Source organism: Capricornis sumatraensis, chromosome 4 (genome assembly GCF_032405125.1).
Source record: "Capricornis sumatraensis isolate serow.1 chromosome 4, serow.2, whole genome shotgun sequence".
Classification (NCBI taxonomy): domain Eukaryota; kingdom Metazoa; phylum Chordata; class Mammalia; order Artiodactyla; family Bovidae; genus Capricornis; species Capricornis sumatraensis.
In genome coordinates, this window is record NC_091072.1 from 130533822 (window position 1) to 130554899 (window position 21078).

The 21078-nt window shown below is 38.4% G+C and overlaps 1 protein-coding gene across 1 annotated transcript in view; it reads left to right on the forward strand.

Annotated features, from left to right (window-relative positions):
• SOX5 (SRY-box transcription factor 5) overlaps nucleotides 1-21078 on the forward strand; it is an 837625-nt gene that overhangs the window by 795827 nt on the left and 20720 nt on the right. The window contains exon 13 of the mRNA XM_068970546.1: nucleotides 2710-2855. Within this exon, the coding sequence (XP_068826647.1) occupies nucleotides 2710-2855 (146 nt within the window). The remainder of the gene's footprint in view (nucleotides 1-2709; nucleotides 2856-21078) is intronic.

Here is a 21078-nt window from a genome sequence, read left to right on the forward strand (position 1 = left end):
CACAGCCACACACACCTCACACTGGAAATAGCCGTTGCAGAACATATGTATGTTTGTCAGTTATGCACCCCCAAAATAATTTTCATCCTTTCTGCATATATATTAATAATTTCTCCTGTACAATGTTATCTTGGCAGTGCCTAAAAAGCATAAAGAATTCATACTTTGACTCAGTGCCATGTCCCGAACCATTTCCAATATATTTGTGCTCTGGAGAAGCTAAATAGATTACAAAAATGCATGGTACCATGGTACCAGGCCATACATAAGCAAGGTTTGTAAAAGTAAAGTGTTAGTCGCTCAGTTGTGTCTGACTCTGTGTAACCCAATGAACTGTAGCCCACTAGGCTCTTCTGTCCGTGGAATTCTCCAGGTGAGAATTCTGGAGTGAGTTGCCATTCCCTTTCCATGGGGATCTTTCCAACCCAGAGATCGATCTCAGGTCTCCAGCATTGCAGGCAGATTCTTTACCACCTGAGCCAGGGTTCAGAGGATAGGGAAATCAGGCTGACCTTCTTAAGATCTTTTGCTAAATGAACATATTCCAAAAACATCCCTGTCACGTAAGGGCAGCATTTCGTTCTCGAGTAGTGTTTGTGAACACAATGAGTTAGAGATAATATTTAAGTATCAGGTCAGGATACTGAGCATGCTAGAAGGTTAAAAATGACCATAAGTTAAAGTACATGTTAACCCTAAAGGCTAATCTGACCTAGATCTAACTAGTTGTTGTTTATTCATACTGTATTTGTAATGAGCAAGGATGTGTTGGGTTTTTTTAATATGTTCCAATGAATTGAGCTCAGAAAAGCAAAATAGATAGTATCTCAAGGCTCCCCTTTCTGTTGCCTACCCTGGAACTTCTCTTTCTGCCTCAAGATCAGAGGACAATGCTCAGTCTGTGCATAATAAAGGGAAAAAGACATGCCACATTTAGAAGCCTTCCAGCACCAAAGCACTGTGCTAATCTGACATCAGCTTCTTCAATAGAAATGTTTAAGCAGCACGAAAGTATTCTAGGTTTTTTTGGCAATCAGCAGATCAGATAGAAGAGTCTAGTAATATAACGAGGATGTGTAATCTGACATGATTAGACAAGGCTCTTTAGTACCAGAACATTCATAATTGAGACAAAGAAAGAGTATTAATAACACTTTCCTAACACGGCAGTTAGCCATTTTATATTTCCTTTCTTTAATCTTAGTGTTTTTCAACAAATCAGGGGATTTAATAGCGTGTTTTGGCAGATTAGAGGATTTATGGCCCAGATGTTTTTTGTTCTAAAAATGGATTAGGGTGTAAAGTTTGCTGGAATCCATGGAACATGTTGAGGCAAGCCGGTCATTTTATGTGTGATTAGTGCCTGCCTTCTGTCTCACAGTCCCTCCATCTGTCACAATTCACCAATGGATCTGGTTAGATTTAGCCTCATGTCACAAACAAGTCCCTTTTCTGGGCAATTTCATATTATAGATTCAGTTTATGCCATTTTATGCCCTAGTTAAAAGATAGGGACAGTGAAAGATGATATATTAGCTCTCCTTTCAATATTTGCAAAATGATCCCTTTCCCTCACAATTCTACCCTAAAATCATGCAGATTATCAGCAGAGTGTGCATCAAATTAAATGACCAGTGTTAAAATTAAAATTAGCCTTTCTCCTTACACGTGTTATTCTTTAAAAAACATAGCTTGGCCTTTTTTATTTTTTTAAAAACTATGGATTGTGAAGTTGCAGACACAACTTGGTCATTTGACCATCCTATTAAGAGTGTGAATTAAGTGTGATTATAGTTACCCAGTAGCCACCATTTCTTATCCAACAATTACAGGGGCTCAGTTACATTTGTGCTTGAAATTTAGCCTCTTCACCACCGCAAGTTTGTATCCGTCACAAGCCACCGCCACCTATGGTTTATTTCACCATGGATGGATGCAAGGGGGAGAATGCTCTTCTTCCAGAGTCTGTTAATAATGATTTGTTCCTTCTGTATATGACAAACCTAATAATGTCATCAGTTCATTTCAGTTCAGTCACTCAGTCGAGTCCGACTCCTTGCGACCCCATGAATCGCAGCACGCCAGGCCTCCCTGTCCATCACCAACTCCCGGAGTTTACTCAAACCCACGTCCATCAAGTCGGTGATGCCATCCAGCCATCTCATCCTCTGTCGTCCCCTTTTCCTCCTGCCCCCAATCCCTCCCAACATCAGAGTCTTCTCCAATGAGTCAACTCTTTGCATGAGGTGGTCATACTCAAACTCTAAATTGACATTTCTAATACTATGAGAGTATCAGTAAATAACAGTGATAATTATCAATACTTGTATCCTCTGGTAACATTCAAATAATCCTCAAAGGGAAAAAAAAAGAAAGATAGGTTGTATTTTTGCACTACAAGATACTCAGGTGACTAAAAAAGTTCATTTAAAGATTATGTTTTAAACATCTTTTCAAACATGTGGAACCAGCTGTATTTCACTTAAATATTACATTTTGGTAACAGATGTTTGGCACCATGTTGATGTAATTGTGTGAATCAGTCATCATCAATTATTCATTCATTCATTCATCTCAGACTGATTCCATTGAAAAAATCAGTATATGCCAGACACTAGCCACTCCAAAAAAGAAGTGATTTTTATGGTGGAAGGTTAACCCATCTATACATTTGTGCAAAACATATCCTTCGTTCTGTTACATCTTCAGGTTATTTAAATGACCATGATGCTGTCACCAAGGCAATCCAAGAGGCTCGGCAGATGAAGGAGCAGCTCCGGCGGGAACAGCAGGTGCTTGACGGGAAGGTGGCTGTTGTGAATAGTCTAGGTCTCAATAACTGCCGGACAGAAAAGGTGAGTTCCTAAAATAATGGTTGGCTTTCCAAAAATACTTAAATTGCTTGACTGTCTTCTTTATCATTTTCTTCTCTCACCATCCTCAGAATGACTGTTCTCCCTTCCTCTTTCCCTTGATCGGTACAGAATTCTTCATGCCCATCCTAATCAAAACCATCTGGAAATGTGAAGGGTTGTAATTCTCTTCTATCCATCTGAACCTTATTGACAATTACTATCCCCTCTTCTGCCATCACTTTGTATTAAAATAAAGTGGCATTTGAAATATCTGTGAAAGTTTTGCTTTACAGAGATGCTCAACTTGTATTTGGGGATGAGCTGGATTTGAAAATGCTGAATCTTCTTTAATCAGCATAAGCTTGGATGATACCCATGCTCGAGGTCTAAGTGTCTAAGAGCCTGAGCTTGTCATAATATGTTTCCAGCACAAAGCACTGTCACGCTGTGGGTGACTGCACAATTGGAAATTTTGACTTGATTATAAAACAAACTTTTTTTCTTTAAAATGGGAACAGTATTGGTATACCTATTATTATACTTAAGCCCAGTGAAACTTCTGAATTTATCTATGCTATAATTCAAACTATTTTGCCTAAGCTACATTGTATTTCATTCAGAAAAAATAATATGTTACTATAGAAGGTTTGAAGTGATTATACTTCCTTTGGTCATATTGGTATTTTTAATTCAAATTTTAAAGTGTCATTGAATCCCCTTTTTCTCAAAAGCCAGTAGCTAAATACAGTATATAAGAGAAAAAATAATCAGCTACTTAGTAATAACTCAAGGAAGCTTATGAGTCAAACTGCATCATCCAGAATGGACGGGTTGCTCATTTGGATAACTTTCCAGTTTCCCAGATTTTCTATGGAATTTTACGTATAATCTCTTAGTGAAAGTGAAAATGTCACTCAGTCCTGTCCAACTCTTTGCCACCCCATGGACTGTAGCCCTCCAGGCTCCTCTGTCCATGGGATTCTCCAGGCAAGAATACTGGAGTGGGTTGTCATTCCCTTCTCCAGGGTATCTTCCCAATCCAGGGATATAGAAGCTAGCAATTTGCATAGTGAAGGTGTGATCCTGCCCCAAGTGTACTTTATCTGGGCTACAGTAATTTCAAACTATTTTGTCTGAGCTACATTGTATTTTATTCAGAAGAAGTAATATGTTATATTACTATAGAATGCTTGAAGTTATGTACTTCTGTACTTCTGATCTGACCATGGGTCAGAAAGATGGAGACATGATTTCAGTTCTGTTGTTCCTAGAGGGGAGAGCCAAGCATGGTCAAGTGTTCCTCTCTGGCAGTCTCACATCCTAAGAAGAGCAACACTGGTGCAGCTCGAAGGACACAAAAATTTTCTAGCTAAGCACCAGAAGGGAAGGGGGAAAACTAAGTGACAACTCAAAGAAGGAATGATAGCAAGCATAAAGGAATTTATATTCAAATACTTAAACATTCTTGAAAGGATGCTTGAGCAGAAATTCCTTTTCTCTGCACCCCATGTAGAAATGAGTTTAACACTCAGCCAGATGCTAATGCAAAGTGACTCAAGCTATTCCTCGCAAGCATAGCTAAATTGCCGTTATTTGTTAAGCGCATTGAATTCAGCTGTGGATACAGCAGTTGGTTGCATTCAGCCAGCATCTGTACCCTTTTTTCTTTTTTTTTTTTTAAATCCTCCAAAGCAGAGACAACTCTACCTATCTCCCCCCTCTCCTCCCCTGTGCTGGCTGGGAATTGTCAAGTGACAACCGACCAAATCCTTTTGGACAGGAAGCCTTCATCCAGAGTTCTATATACTTGCAAAACAGGCCTTGTGGTTGGATCAGGGAACCCATTAAAAGCACTTTGATGGTATGGAAATTCATCTTCATGAAGCTCCTAGGCCCCTAAGCAGCATGCTGTTTAGCTGTGGTTACAGATCAGTCATTCACATCGGAGGGCAATAATTGTGCTGACGGCTTGTAAGGCAATGGAAGTACATAAAATAATCCTGGGCCTTCCACCATGGCACTGCGAGTTAATCTTCTCTAATACAGATCAGCTGTTGTTCTAACACATGACTTCATGCCGGCTCCAGTGACTCTGCTCAGCCTTTTGATTAAGTAACAGGAGTGGAACCATCTGCATTCATTTTATTCCATAGTGTTCATTGTTTGGGACCTTATTTCCACTTCATCTTCTACTTCCACAGTCAGACTTTGTTTTATTTCTCTGGTCAGCATCTCCTATTTGAGCTGCATGAGTGAGTTGCCTCTGTTGAAAACTACTCCTTTCAATTTTCCTTTCTCTTTTACAGAAATATAGTAACTTAAAAAACATTATTTTTGAAGTAATACCTGCCAGAATCTGTTGGCCAATTAAGATATCTTCATCCTCAAGAAGTTTATGCTCCTGAATCTCTTCACCATGCCCTTTCAATGCAATTGAGTTACATCTTCAACTATGATCTTATATTTTTATGGATTTTTAAGTGAAAATCTAAAAAAATGAAATTGCATCATGTAACTGTAAAATATGAAAAGTAAAAATCCATTATTGCAGTAGTCTGGCAAACACTTGTAATGTGTAAGTAAACCTTTTCAGCTGGAGAATTCAAATTAGTTCATCCCTTGACACTTGAGACTGAAGCTCTCTTAGAAGCAGGAATTACTGTGGTTGCCTTTTCCTGTTGAACTGGCTTAGCTGACATTTGTACCAAATTAATGATCAATCTATGTCTTGCAACTCATGGGAATGAAATAATGTCAAATTTGTATCTTTTAATTAGTCATTATTCAACATTAGGACCCATATGTATCAGGGACAGTGCTGCTATGTACTTGCATTGAGAACAAGAAAATATGTTCTCTGCCTATAACAGAGCTTACAGTTTAGATCAAATTATGATTTTGATTGTTAATCATGGCATATTTATGTGGGTAAATTCCTACAGGAACTGAATTAAGACCCCGTGTTGCTGAGCGTATCAAATCAGTTATATACTGACTCAACAAAAGTGGCTGCTTGTTTTTCCACGTGAAGCAGCATCAGTAGACATACGGTGTCATCATTTTTTAATCCCTACCTTTTTAATAGATTGTTATAATCGTCCAACTTTATCCGTGGCCAAAGTATATAGTTAGATCAGTAGTTGGCCTGAAATTTTGCCTCACAGATCCTAACAAAAGGAATAAAGGCAACATATATATATATAAATTCCTCTTCCCCTCCTAAAAGGATGACATTTTTTCTCTTTAACAATCCTCCCAACTTCCTAAACCCTGAAAGTATTTGACATAAATGTAAGAAATGAGGAAGAAGGAGAGAGAAAGATAGAAGGAGCTGGCATGACCCAAGATCCAAATAATTGGAAACCTATAGCAGAGATCTGTTTCCTAGGGTACACAAGTCTTATACATGTTAACTTTTCTTCACATTTCAAATGACCAACATGCTTGTCTTAACTAGAATGTCTTAATTCTGAAAAGCTGTAATTGGGCAGTGAAAACAATTAGAGGTGTGAAGAGTGGGACAAATGTTTTCCAGTCATATATACCAAAACACATAATGAAAGTCGTTTGTACTGAAACACATTTTAATTGAAGACTTCTAAGAGATTTTTCATTTCTTTACTTTTCTTGGAAGCGTTTCAACATACCCAAGAACTGTGTATGTCAGGTTTCTTGGAAACTCTGGGACACAGTGTTATTTATAATTGTCATCTCTGGTTAATTATACCCTGATTGTATATTCAAATAATGTTATCTTTTAGCACTCAGCTCGGTTACAGATTAGTGTTATGGATGACTAACTCATCTTCTCAGGTAGGAAGACTCAGAAATCCCTCATATATACATTTGTTTTATAAAAACCACCTACTTGCATTTTTAATACCCAAATGGCACAGCTTTGACCAGCTTCGTATTCAGGTTCTGACCTTGTGTTTGAAGGTATCCTTGTCTGTGTGTACTCAGTCACTTAGACACTTCTGACTCTTGGCAACCCTATGGACTGTTGCCCACCAGGCTCCTCTGTCCATGGCATTTTCCAGGCAAGAATACTGGAGTGGGTTGCCATTTCCTCTTCCAGGGGATCTTCCTGACCCAAAGATTGAACATGTACCTCCTACATCTCCTGCATTGGGAGGTAGGTTCTTTACCCCGGAGCCCTCTGGCATGCACTGAAGTGTGGAACACACCAGAGCTTTCTTTTATCACTTCCCTCACTCCCACTGTAGTTGTCCTGGAACGATGATGGCCTATGCTGTAATATCTGTTAGAAAAGCTTTTCGTGACAAGTATCAGGATATCTAACTACTGTAACTTCAACAAATAGCGCTTAGTTTGGAGCACATAATGAAGTTCAGGAGTAAGAGGCTGGTAGCTTTAGTTCGTCAGCTCAGTAATATCAGAGTTGAAATCGTGATTATCTAGGTTGTTCCCTTAGCATCACAAAATTCTGATGCACCTACAACTATCCCTTGAAGGCATGCAGACTCAGAAGTTATTTTCTCTTCACTAAAGCTCCTTCTTCATTCACAGAGGGATATTTCACTTCACCCTTCATGCTAACTTCTGTAAATGTCTCATTTGGGGAGAGGTGGGTTATTTGCACATTACTGGTCAAGGAAGAGAGATCATAGATTATTTTCCAGGACTGAATTAGAGACCTTATTTTATCCTTCCTGAAATCAAAGGATAGCTTTTTTTTTTAAGAAAGGCTGACTGCCACATATAGCACCTCATTTGGGTGTGTCTGGAGTCATGGAAGCTTGATTAGCCTACCCTCTTCTACGAGGGGACCTTAAGAGCTTGTTTGGAGGTTCTAGCAGGGAAGAACAGCTTCTCGTGTACCCCTGACTGAGGAAGCGCCTTCCCCTACTGTGGAAGGTCATCCTCTTCCACCAAGCTTGCAGCTCCAGGAGGGATGCACATGGAGCCATGAGGCAGAAAAGGGAATACCTGTTTAGCCAGCTAGATCAGCCAGTCAACCCTGAAGACCAGTGGGGTGACAGAGGTCACAGCTAGATCACCGTCACATCTAAGGGATATCTTAAGATCAAAGATTATATTGGTGGGGACCGAAAGCAAGACCAGAATGGCTTTGTTGTTGTTGTTCAGTTGCTAAGCCTTGTCCAACTCTTTGCAACCTCATGGACTACAGTCAGGCTAGGCTTCCCTGTCCTTCACTATCTCCCTGAGTTTGCTCACACTCATATTCATTGAATTAGTGGTGCTATCTAACCATCTCACACTCTGCTGCCCCTTTTTCCTTTTGCCTTCATTCTTCCCCAGCCAGTAAGTTGGCTCTTCACATCAGGTGGTCAAAATATTGGAGCTTCAGCTTCGGTATCAGTTCTTCCAATGAATATTCAGGCTTGATTGCCTTAGGATTGACTGGTTTGAACTCCTTGCTGTCCAGGGAACACTCAGGAGTCTTCTCCAGCACCACAATTCAGAAGCATCAATTCTTCAGCACTCAGCCTTCATTATGGTACAACTCTCACATCCATATATGACTGCAGGAAAAACCATTGCTTTGACTATATGGACCTTTGTCAGCAAAGAGATGTCTCTGCTATTTAATGCACTGTCTAGATTTGTCATAGATTTCCTTCCAAGGAGCAGGCATCTCTGCTATTGGCTAGGAAAATGTCATTGTCAGCTACAGCTACATTATAGAAATGATAATCGAGGTTCTCAAATATCTTCATCATAAAGCTGGTTTGTTTTGGTTACATTTGATGTCATCTATCTACCTACCTTTGCTCCTCCCTACCTTTGCTCCTCTCTGTTACATGCCCAGGGCCTCCTTATACCTTGTCTGTGTTTTCAGAAGGAATTAAATTTCATACAGGCATGCATACAAGAAAACATTGCTTGGAGCCAGGTCAAGTCAGTGAGTGTATATTCATTAACATAGTTTCTACATATTATGGCCAACTTCTGTATGACTTCTTATGTATAAAATAGATGTCACTCACAAAAATACACATACAAATATGTCTTAAGGTAGAGAATTTATGCATCAAACATTAATTGCCTGAAGTGTGTGTGAAATCTAAACACCTGCACATGGTATGCATTAATCATTAATTGCAAGTAAGAATATCTGGAAAAGTGTCTTACTTTTCCTTCTGAGATTCAGTGAAATCCTTGGCAGATTTCTACAGAATAAGATGAAAATTTAGTGAATAGGTGTATATTTTATAATGATTTACCCAATAATGAAATCAATTTCTCTATTTGGTGTCAGTCACATTCATAAGAAGCCTTACCACTTACAACATGGATGGACTTCTAAACAAAAGTTAATATTTTTACCCTGGCACTTTGAAACTCTTCCATTACAACCTCCTCGTTTCTGCCATTGTCAACCCTATTCTTTCCCTTTAACAGAGTGCTGAACACGAAATGACAGTGACCAATGTTGACTTAATGTGGATGTTTAATAATGAAAAAAAAAGTGTGTCAGTCCCAGCATTAGTTACAAATGGCAGTAAGTGTATCAGATGGCAGCCCTGTAATAATTTTACATCCATCATTCTTTCCTGATGCTTCGCTAGCCAGCTGATGGATGGGGCCAACAGTGTTAACTCTTCAGAAACTGACACAGTGTATCTAGTTGAACATTATCTAACACATGCTCCTGCTCTTAGATAAGGAGAAGGCATGTGAGGAATTGCGAATTACAGGTTTGCTTTGAAAAAGAGCATGGAGGAACTCGCGCCTTTGTATTCAGTGGCAGGCATTACAATTAATTAATGATTTATGGATGGCTTTTGGAGATGTTGCCTTTAGCTAAAATGAATTAGAGAAGTCAAATTAGAGCTAGACATTTCAGTGCTAAGAGGAAAAACTCCCATGAAGGAGGAAGCCATGTTAGGGAAATCGTTCAGGGGGGAATGAGATAGATCATTGCAACAGTGGGACAAAATAGTTTTTCTTGGGGTGCACATGGGTGTTTGTCAAGATGTCCCTTGACTTTCAAACCTTCTGATTAGAATTTACTTGGGAACAAACTAAAATAACACAAATGATTAAGATTCTGTCTTTATAAAAATAAGAGTATATCTTTTTTTTATCTCTACATGTAATTATTTATTTGATAACTTTAATTAAAAGATACATGAAATCTGAAATTGAATATTTGCCTTTTTATTATTGGATTCTCTCTAAATATGTATGTAAAATGGATAGAGAACTGCTTTCTAGGCAACTCATTATTAGAAAATCTAGACCAGCTTTTTATATGCAAGTTGGCATTTGATCCTTAGGTTTTCTTTTCTTTTGTTTTTCTTTCATAAAACCTTCTTAATTCTGAGTGTCTTAGCTAGGGAACACTTCTTATGGGACAGGAGGGGAGAGGAAAACCCCTTGGTGAATATTATCAGCACAGAGCAGCCAGTTTTCACAGACCATGACAAAAAGGCAAATAGGTATTATGTCATCACCCATCCATCACTCTATATGTCAGCCTTTCAATAATTCCAATCGACATTCTCGACAGGCTGATGCAAGTTAAAGGGGCTGTTTGTTTCTAGAAATTGAGTATAGGCTGTCTATAGCCTTTTGTTCCAGATGGTTTTCTTCTGTGTCTTTTCATTTCTTTCTTTTTCTTTCTTTTCTTTTTGGGGGTATTTAATTGAAATACATGCCGAGTTTGCAGACTGCAAAGATCAGAGCTGTTTTCGTCCAGCAGTGGTAACTATGCATTAAACATTTTGATTTGTTTGAGCTTGAAGTTTAGTCCTTTTTTGCCATTTGCTTCATGGAGTTTGTGTATATTTACAGCCTCTGCATTTAATGGCCACATGCCTTATTTTCACAGATGGCCAGTGGAAGACTTTTTCTTTCTCTTAGTATAGCCTGCTTTCAGTTTTGCTACATTTGTCACAGTGCCACTACTTGCAGCTAGCAAGTGCCCACGCTTGGTGGGGAGCAATTATGGTGTGAGTTTTTAAGGAGCTTTTTAAAGGTTTTTTTTTTTCCAGTAAACTTTTTATGGTTTAATTTTCAAGCCTAGAAAAGCTGTGCATGTTTTCAAACAGAGAGTCTTGTGTTCTTTACATCATTCTGGTAGAGGGGTTAGTGCAGGATGGTCCAATAAAAAGAGACACACAGGGCATGCCAAATTGGGCTTTCAGATAGACACCCACAGGCCTCTCTGATGATTGAAATTGTCTATTCATTTAAGGATATGAGGATAGCTCACGATAGGATTCCTGAAAAAAGCACATTTGAAAACACTGTGTGGAGATAATCTAGATATTTTTAAAGTACATTTCCATGTTGCACAGATAAAAGACCAGAAGAAGAATAAACAATCATTATGCCAAGATGACGGGGTTGTAAATTTACATGTATGTATGCACATTTCTGATTTTTTTCAAATTTTCTAAGTAAAATAAGAGTCACTTTTGTTGTTGGACGAGAAATGTTATTTTTAAAGACCTGGTCTACTAAGAATGGCCTTTCCTTCCCTTCTCCCTTTCTCCCTTTCTTAGCCTCAAGATTAAATAGTTGTCTTTAAGACAGTTCAACATTAGGCACTGAACTAATCAAAGAACCATTTGTTTTTCAGTTATTCTCATACTTAATAGATATATTGTGTTTCCTTGTTTATTTCAAATAACATTAACAATATGGATTTTAAATTATGAGGAAAATATTCTGAGTTTAGCATTTATTTCAAAGGGTCCCATTGTGTCTTTCCACTTGCACCTTTTCTTTTACAGATGAGAAAGACTTGTTTATGAGTATACAAGTAATAAAGGAGCAATAATGGCTACTGATATATTTAGTTTGCATCTTACCTTTTTCCAATTGCTTTCACATTAAATTTCAGTTTAGTACCATAGTATAAACAGAACAGTATTCATATCTTTGTTTTAAAAATTTTTTTAAAAAAAACAAACTTGAGATGTGAGATTATTATAGGAGTTCAAGTGGTAGATCAGTTTTTAAACAAAGGTCCTCTGGTTTAAATTTCAGTCTCTTTTCTAATGGACCATGCTGAAGACATACAAGAAAGTAAGCCAGTGCCTGTTTGATTAGCTTGTACCCCAGCGTTGGCCATGTATTTCATTTAGTACATTTTTGAGGACTTATCACACACAAAAAATCCTTTTAGCAACCAGCATCTCCATAGCTTCTGTCTGTATCTTTTCTTCATTTCTTTGTTTTTCCTGTTTCTGTTCCCTTTCTAGGTCTCCCTTTTTTCACTACACACAGCCCCCTTCTTTTGAGAATGAGCCAGAAAACAGAAAGAATATGTTCAATCTTATTTATTTTGCTTCTCATAGCAGCACTCATAAAACATGTGAAGTTTTGGCTGTTCATTAAAATGAGATTTTAAATATCTATTCTACTGTTGAGTTTTTCTCTAAAACTACCATGGATAATTGAAAAGTGAACTATAACCCTTTTATGCCTGTTTCTATTTGTCAGACCCGGTATTTCGGAACCAAACCATTTCTCTTTAAAATAGTCTAATTATATTTATTTAGCTGAAGTAACTACTGGCTACTGAGGCTACGTTCATAAGAAGGCAGACAGTTTTACAACTTTATTCTATGAAATGGAAAAATGAAAAAGTTCTATACGATTCTGTAGCTCAGTAACTGAGTTACCCATTGTTTATAGAACAGTTATCATCAGACCTCATTCCAGCTTTGTGTTTACATCTATGCAGCCCTCCCACCTACCGGACATCCTGTGTAGGTTGTGAATTCTGTTTTTCTTTGTTGGCCTCCTATTTTTCTCACATTAACCCTTCAGGTCTGACTTGATGTGCATAGTATCTGTATCTACCATGGTTTGAAATAAACTCTGTTTTTTAGACTTTGGCTGACTTCTGACACTTGAAACCCAGGTCTTAGTTTTATCCTCTCCTGCCTTCTCCTTTCCACATGTACAAACCGTAATCACCCCTGGGACATATAAGCAAAGTCCTGTATTTTACCATGATATTATTCATATGACCCCTTTGTGAATTATATGCTTCTTACGGATTCCTTTGATTTGCTTTCCTGTGCGTTACACCTCCACACTCAGTGAGTTCTTCCTCTACATGGCAGTAATGTTGAATTCAGACAGAAGACAGTGTCCTTCACGATATACTTAAATATGTAAATCAGAGTATTATTAGACAGTCCCTTCACAAAATTTATTTCAGTAATCATATCTTTTTTAGCTTTTGTTTTATAATTTTAGGTTCAGTTCCAATCATTCGCTCAGTTGTGTTTGACTTTTGCAACCACATGAATTGCAGCACACCTGGCCTCCCTGTCCAACACCAACTCCTGGAGTTCACTCAGGTTCACATCCATCTAGTCCGTGATGCCATCTAGCCATCTCATCCTCTATCGTCCCCTTCTTCTCCTGCCCCCAATCCCTCCCAGCATCAGAGTCTTTTCCAATGAGTCACCTCTTCGCATGAGGTGCCCAAAATACTGGAGTCTCAGCTTTAGCATCATTCCTTCCAAAGAAATCCCAGGTCTGATCTCCTTCAGAATGGACTGGTTGGATCTCCTTGCAGTCCAAGGGACTCTCAAGAGTCTTCTCCAATACCGCAGTTCAAAAGCATCAATTCTTCAGCACTCAGCCTTCTTCACAGTCCAACTCTCACATCCATACATGACCACAGGAAAAACCATAGCCTTAACTAGATGGACCTTAGTTGGCAAAGTAATATCTCTGCTTTTGAATATGCTATCTAGGTTGGTCATAACTTTCCTTCCAAGGAGTAAGCGTCTTTTAATTTCATGGCTGCAGTCACCATCTGCAGTGATTTTGGACCCCAAGAAAATAAAGTCTGACACTGTTTCCACTGTTTCCCCATCTATTTCCCATGAAGTGATGGGACCAGGTGCCATGATCTTCGTTTTCTGAATGTTGAGCTTTAAGCCAACTTTTTCGCTCTCCTCTTTCACTTTGATCTAGAGGCTTTTGAGTTCCTCTTCACTTTCTGCCATAAGGGTGGTGTCATCTGCATATCTGAGGTTATTGATATTTCTCCCGGCAATCCTGATTCCAGCTTGTGTTTCTTCCAGTCCAGCGTTTCTCATGATGTACTGTGCATATAAGTTACATAAGCAGGGTGACAATATACAGCCTTAACGAACTCCTTTCCCTATTTGGAACCAGTCTGTTCAATGTCTAGTTCTAACTGTTGCTTCCTGACCTGCATACAGATTTCTCAAGAGGCAGATCAGGTGGTCTGGTATTCCCATCCCTTTCAGAATTTTCCACAGTTTATTGTGATCCACACAGTCAAAGGCTTTGGCATAGGCAATAAAGCAGAAATAGATGTTTTTCTGGAACTCTCTTTCTTTTTCTATGATCCAGCAGATGTTGGCAATTTGATGTCTGGTTCCCCTGCCTTTTCTAAAACCAGCTTGAACATCAGGGAGTTCACAGTTCACGTATTGCTGAAGCCTGGCTTGGAGAATTTTGAGCATGACTTTACTAGCATGTGAGATGAGTACAACTGTGCGGTAGTTTGAGCATTCTTTGGCATTGCCTTTGTTAGGGATTGGAATGAAAACTGACTTTTTCCAGTCCTGTGGCCACTGCTGAGTTTTCCAAATTTGCTGGCAGATTGAGTGCAGCACTCTCACAGCATCATCTTTTAGGATTTGAAATAGCTCTACTGGAATTCCATCACCTCCACTAGCTTTGTTCGTAGTGATGCTTTCTAAGGCCCACTTCACTTCACATTCTAGGATGTGTGGCTCTAGATAAGTGATCACACCATCGTGATTATCCAGGTCGTGAAGATCTTTTTTGTACAGTTCTTCCGTGTATTCTTGCCACCTCTTCTTAATATCTTCTGCTTCTGTTAGCTCCATACCACTTCTATCCTTTTTTGAGCTCATCTTTGCATGAAATGTTCCCTTGGTATCTCTAATTTTCTTGAAGAGATCTCTAGTCTTTCCCATTCTGTTCTTTTCCTCTATTTCTTTGCATTGATCACTGAAGAAGGCTTTCTTCTCTTCTTGCTATTCTCTGGAACTCTGCATTCAGATGTTTATTATATCTTTTCTTTTCTCCTTTGCTTTTCATCTCTCTTGTTTTCACAGCTATTTGTAAGGCCTCCATTTTGCTTTTTTGCATTTCTTTTCCATGCGGATGGTCTTGATCCCTGTCTCCTGTACAATGTCACAAACCTCATGCCATGGTTTATCAGGCACTCTAACAGATCTAGGCCCTTAAATCTATTTCTCACTTCCACTGTATAATCATAAGGGATTTGATTTAGGTCATACCTGAATGGTCTAGCGGTTTTCCCTACTTTCTTCAATTTAAGTCTGAATTTGGTAATAAGGAGTTCATGATCTGAGCCACAGTCAGCTCTTCATCTTGTTTTTGTTCACTGTATAGAGCTTCTCCATCTTTGGCTGTAAAGAATATAATCAATCTTACTTCGCTGTTGACCATCTGGTGATGTCCATGTGTAGAGTCTTCTCTTGTGTTGTTGGAAGAGGGTGTTTGCTATGACCAGTGCATTTTCTTGGCAAAACTCTATTAGTCTTTGCCCTGCTTCATTCTGCATTCCAAGGCCAAATTTGCCTGTTACTCCAGGTGTTTCTTGACTTCCTACTTTTGCATTCCAGTCCCCTAGAATGAAAAGGACATCTTTTTTGAGTGTTAGTTCTAAAAGGTCTTGTAGGTCTTCATAGCACCGTTCAACTTCAGCTTCTTCAGCATTACTGGTTGGGGCATAGACTTGGATTACCGTGATATTGAATGGTTTGCCTTGGAGATGAACAGAGATCATTCTGTTGTTTTTGAGATTGCATCCAAGTACTGCATTTTGGACTCTTTTGTTGACCATGATGGCTACTCCATTTCTTCTGAGAGATTCCTGCCCACAGTAGTAGATATAATGGTCATCTGAGTTAAATTCACCCATTCCAGTCCATTTTAGTTCACTGATTCCTAGAATGTCGACGTTCACTCTTGCCATCTCTTGTTTGACCACTTGCAATTTGCCTTGATTCATGGACCTGACATTCCAGGTTCCTATGCAATATTGCTCTTTATAGCATCGGACCTTGCTTCTATCACCAGTCTCATCCACAGCTGGGTATTGTTTTTGCTTTGGCTCCATCTCTTCATTCTTTTTGGAGTTATTTCTCCACTGACCTCCAGTAGCATATTGGGCACCTACTGACCTGGGGAGTTCCTCTTTCAGTATCCTATCATTTTGCCGCTTCATACTGTTCATGGGGTTTTCAAGGCAAGAATAGTGAAGTGGTTTGCCATTCCCTTCTCCAGTGAATCACATTCTGTCAGACCTCTCCACCATGACCCACCCGTCTTTGGTTGCCCTGCAGGGATGGCTTGGTTTCATTGAGTTAGACAAGGCTGTGGTCCTAGTGTGATTAGATTGACTAGTTTTCTGTGAGTATGGTTTCAGTGTGTCTGCCCTCTGATGCCCTCTTGCAACACCTACCATCTTACTTGGGTTTCTCTTACCTTGGGCGTGGAGTATCTCTTTATGGCTGCTCCAGCAAAGCGCAGCCACTGCTCCTTACCTTGGATGAGGGGTATCTCCTCACTGCCGCCCTTCCTGACCGTCAACGTGGGATGGCTCCTCTAGGCCCTCCTGCACCTGCACTAGTGGCTCAGTCATGTCTGACTCTTGGCAACCCCATGGACTGTAGCCTACCAGGCTTCTCTGTCCATGGGATTTTCCAGGCAATAGTACTGGAGTGGATTGCCATTTCCTCCTCCAGGGGATCTTCCCAACCCAGGGCTCAAACCCGGGTCTCCCACATTGTAGACAGACACTTTACTGTCTGAGCCACCAGGTAAGTCTTAACCATAGTTTGAAGTATCTTCCTTGAATTTAAGAAAATGACTATAGCATTCTCAACTATAAATGGAGTGCCTTTACGTTTTGAAACTAATTAACAGCTTCTGAGGAAATTATCATCATAGATTGAGAAACATGTATATCTTTATATATTTACAAAATATTTTAGTTTTTTTTGAGCAATTCCAGTCAAGTGGAACATAGAATTGAAAGAAAGTGAAAAGTGCCTTTAATGCAACCTATTATCTGATGTTGAATTGCCAGGCAGGCAGTCATATGGCCAATACTTGAAAACCTCCAGGGAGGTGAAAATTTCTGCATGCTAAGACAGCCCACTCAAGGAATAGAAATCTTTTTTTTAATATAACTCTTTCTTCAGTGGTTCATATGCTTTCACGTGGTAACTTACAACCATTGGTCAGTATTCTATTGCTTTATTATATATGGCCAAATCCTGTTTCTTTTTCACAAATATAGGTCTTGGTTCTTCATAAACCTGGAGTTTCTTAAGATATGTAAAGACAGAGATTGTTGATCTCCTCTTCAACACTCTCTTGTAAGGCCCTATGCACTTTCTCCATGAAGACAACAACTATATTGATAGGAATATAACCCAAAGCTGAGCTGAATTCCAAAACACTATGGCCATGAGCTTCCCTAGTCTGTTTTCCAATTTTTGTAGAAAAATAAATTAGACCATCACAACATAGTTTTTCTTAGTAAATTTGTATTAGCTTCTTGTCACCACCTCCTCTACAAAGGACCCTGAACAAATCTATAACAATCAGCTCTGTCTTTTCCAGAACATACATTAAGTGCTCAGGTCATTGTTTCTCAATTTTTCTCTTTATTCATGAAAATCAGAATTTGTTCTTTATATCCAACTTTCTAATATTTATCTCACTTTACAATCAGTTCTTTAAAAATTATAAATAGGGATTCATCGATTTTACCCACAAGTCATTTTTCTGTCTTGGAGATGTATTCATTGAGATTAAGATTTGAATTCATAGAAGCTGTGTATTTCCTTCAAAACATTTCCGTCTACCTTCAGCTCCATAATACTTCGTAAGGAAACTTGATCTGCCAATACAATTCACTTTGATCAGATTTCCTGATGAAACTAAGTTTCTATGAAATTAAGCAAGGATTATACTTTAAGGGACATATCATGAAGCTGGCTTCCAAAGTTCACAAAATGAAATTAAATTGTGGAAACAAAATTTGGGTTCTAATTTATTATTTTCTTCACAATAGGAATCTCTGAATTTGGAAGGGAAAAAATCAGGATTAGATAAGGCTTTTTTTTTTTAGATGACTAAACGAAAAGATATTTATAGACCTTTCCTATCCCTTAGTTCATATATTCATATGATTCTCTGATTGAGAAAATGAATGGAAAAATACTCCTAATGAATACCAAAGTGTCTGCGAAATTCACACTTGACCAGAATAAAATAAGTGAAAATTTTCTTCAGATTGCATTTTTGTTGGTGTTGGACGAAAGTGTGTATGTGTGCATGTGTGTTTGTACGTTATTTGTTGTAAAGCTTTTACAACAAAGCTTTCTCTTCCATTTGTGCAGTTATATTACATGGGTGGATGCTTGTTTTTTTTTTAGAAAATGGCAATCTCAGTAAACAAGGGTGAAACCGAGAGATGGAGGGTTGTCTTAGGCACGTTGATTGTTTCTTTATATCCTACTTAAGCCAATGAAAAAAAAATCTCCAACTGATAAATCGTTATGACATTATAAATAATCTTTTATCTTCTTTGGTGGTCTCTGAGGTTCACATAATTGGAGGGTTAAAAACCTTTTTTGTTTCTTTCTTCTTCCCATGCCATTAGTATAGAAGGAGATCATAAAAAAGGCCAGCCAGAAGGGGTTTAACTGTTACTGAGTCAACATTTGACAGTCACACTCTATTCTGTCATTTCATGCATGTGCTTTTTATGACTTTTATAGCTCTGTGGGCTTTATTTCAGGGATGTTCATTATGATAGCTGATCCACAGCCCATCTCTTTGTGTTTGTTTGTGTGATGGTAAGCACAGCTCATCACTTATAAATCCCAATTTCAAGGAGTCATAGAGGAAGCATCTACTCATGTACTGTTTAGGCTTAGGATAGTAAGGAAGTATATCTACTTCCTGTAAAGCACAATTTGTGTGGGTTTCTTTTGTTTTGTTTTGACTGCTCCATGAAATATCAACAAGGATGTGCATTTGAGCCTTTACAAACACAGTGAATTTTTAGTTGTTTTCTATGTAAGCTGAAGAAATGGAATAGGAGTACTTTTCAATTTAAATAATACTAGTCTTATATCACGCCTGAGTAATAAATGGAAAATATAAAAGATTAAGTATATTGTCAGGGGTGATACACAGGAGGAGAAGAAAAATCCCAACAACTTTTAGAGTTGTTACAAGTATCTCCATTTTAATGCATATTTGTCCACTATGGTCATGGACAATAAAGGATCATAATCATAGCAGGATACTTAATATGCATATTGAAATAACTATTCCTGTAATTCTTATATTCTAGGAAGAATATTTTTCTTTTCCATTTCTCTCATTTAATTTTTCTGTAATGTTAAAAGTATATCTTCTTCATTTTTTAAACTTAATAAGTACCTATCATATATTAAAACCCCATTTTACAAATTAGGACCCTGAAACTCAGGGAGGTTAATTGTCTTAAGTAATATGGCAAATGTATATGACAGAGTTTAGTTATCTCATGTTCCTGATCCCAAAGTCATTATTTTCTATATAGGTTATTGCCTGTATTTTTAAATATGTCCTTTAACCATTGATCTGTAGCCTTTTGCCATTTGGAATATTGTTGGCCTAAAAAGCACTGATCTTTAATGACCACTTCTAATCAACTAATTACCCACATCTCTTTAGCTATTTCTTGGCTCTCCTTGTTGATTCCCACCATAGCCTGGTGTCATGGACAAACAGTGCATGTGCTGTTTTCCATTATTCAAGTTATTGGATAAGCCACAGAACCTGAGACCAGCTGCCAGGTCCCTAAGAGAATATTAACACATTAATAATGGTTCTTTGAATTTGAGTTTTAGAGTTATTCATCTGATCCCAAGAAACTATATTGTCTAAAACATTCTTTTCTTCTCTAGATTAGATACAATTCACTTGAATGTTTGTCCAAGTCAACATGGGATCAGAAATGTTTTTTTCTAGTAAAAACAGACTTTACCTAAAGTTTCTCCTTGATCTTAGTAAACTCACAAAGTTGCATAAGATTTGATTAGCCAGAGAGGACTCATCTTTCCAAAGGAACTCTAGTTGTAATCCAATAGAAAGTTTTTATCCAAGAGAGAAAGCATATGGGTCATCTTCTTTGGTCATTATTTGCAAATCCTTAGGACTGTTTCATGTTGACTTCTTTGTAGTCATTAATCTGTTTACACCCTGTATTCTGATGTTCCTCAGGGCTGTTCAGAATTTTGGCCAGTAATGCTTTAAATTTGCTTTTTCTTGTTGTTGTTGTTCGCTTTATTTCTAATAGGAAAAAAGTTAAAGAGAGAAGATGAATGAATCTTGTAAGTTTCAGGACAGTGTTTGAATAGCATTGAGAGGGCAGTTTAAAGAATTAAGTGCTGTACTGATTTGTGTTCCAGAACCCTGCTCTTAAGAGTGGGGGTATGTAGGGGTATTTTTCTGTACAAATTCTTGACTAATGTGCTCTTGATCAGCCAGTGGAATTAAGAGTATAATTGGTAAAATTGTCACCTCTACATATCAATGTATTTTTCTATTTTCACAAAAGCATTTTCTTCGCTATTTCTTATTTTCAGCAACTTCCCATTTACCAGCTCTCTACCTGATATATACTGCCCTCATTTTGATTCAGCTGCCTCTGTTTCAGTGCAGTTCAGTTTTCAGTCAGTCATGTCCAACTCTTTGCAACCCATGAAATGCAGCATGCCAGGTTTCCCCGTCCATCACCCACCCCCGGAGCTTGCTCAAACTCATGTCCATCAAGTCAGTAATGCCATCCAATTACCTCATCCTCTGCCATCCTCTTCTCCTCCTGCCTTTAATCTTTCCCAACACCTGGGTCTTTTCCAATGAGGCAGCTCTCTGCATCAAGTGGCCAGAGTATTGGAGTTTCAGCTTTAACATCAGTCCTTTCAATGAATATTCAGGGCTGATTTCCTTTAGGATGGACTAGATGGATCTCCTTGCAGTCCAAGGGACTCTCAAGAGTCTTCTCCAACACCACAGTTCAAAAGTATCAATTCTTCAGCGCTCTGTTTCTTTATAATACAACTCTCACAGCCATACACGACTACTGGAAAAACAATACCTTTGACTATGCAGACCTTTGTTGGCAAAGTAATGTCTCTGCTTTTTAATATGCTCTCTAGATTGGTCATAGCTT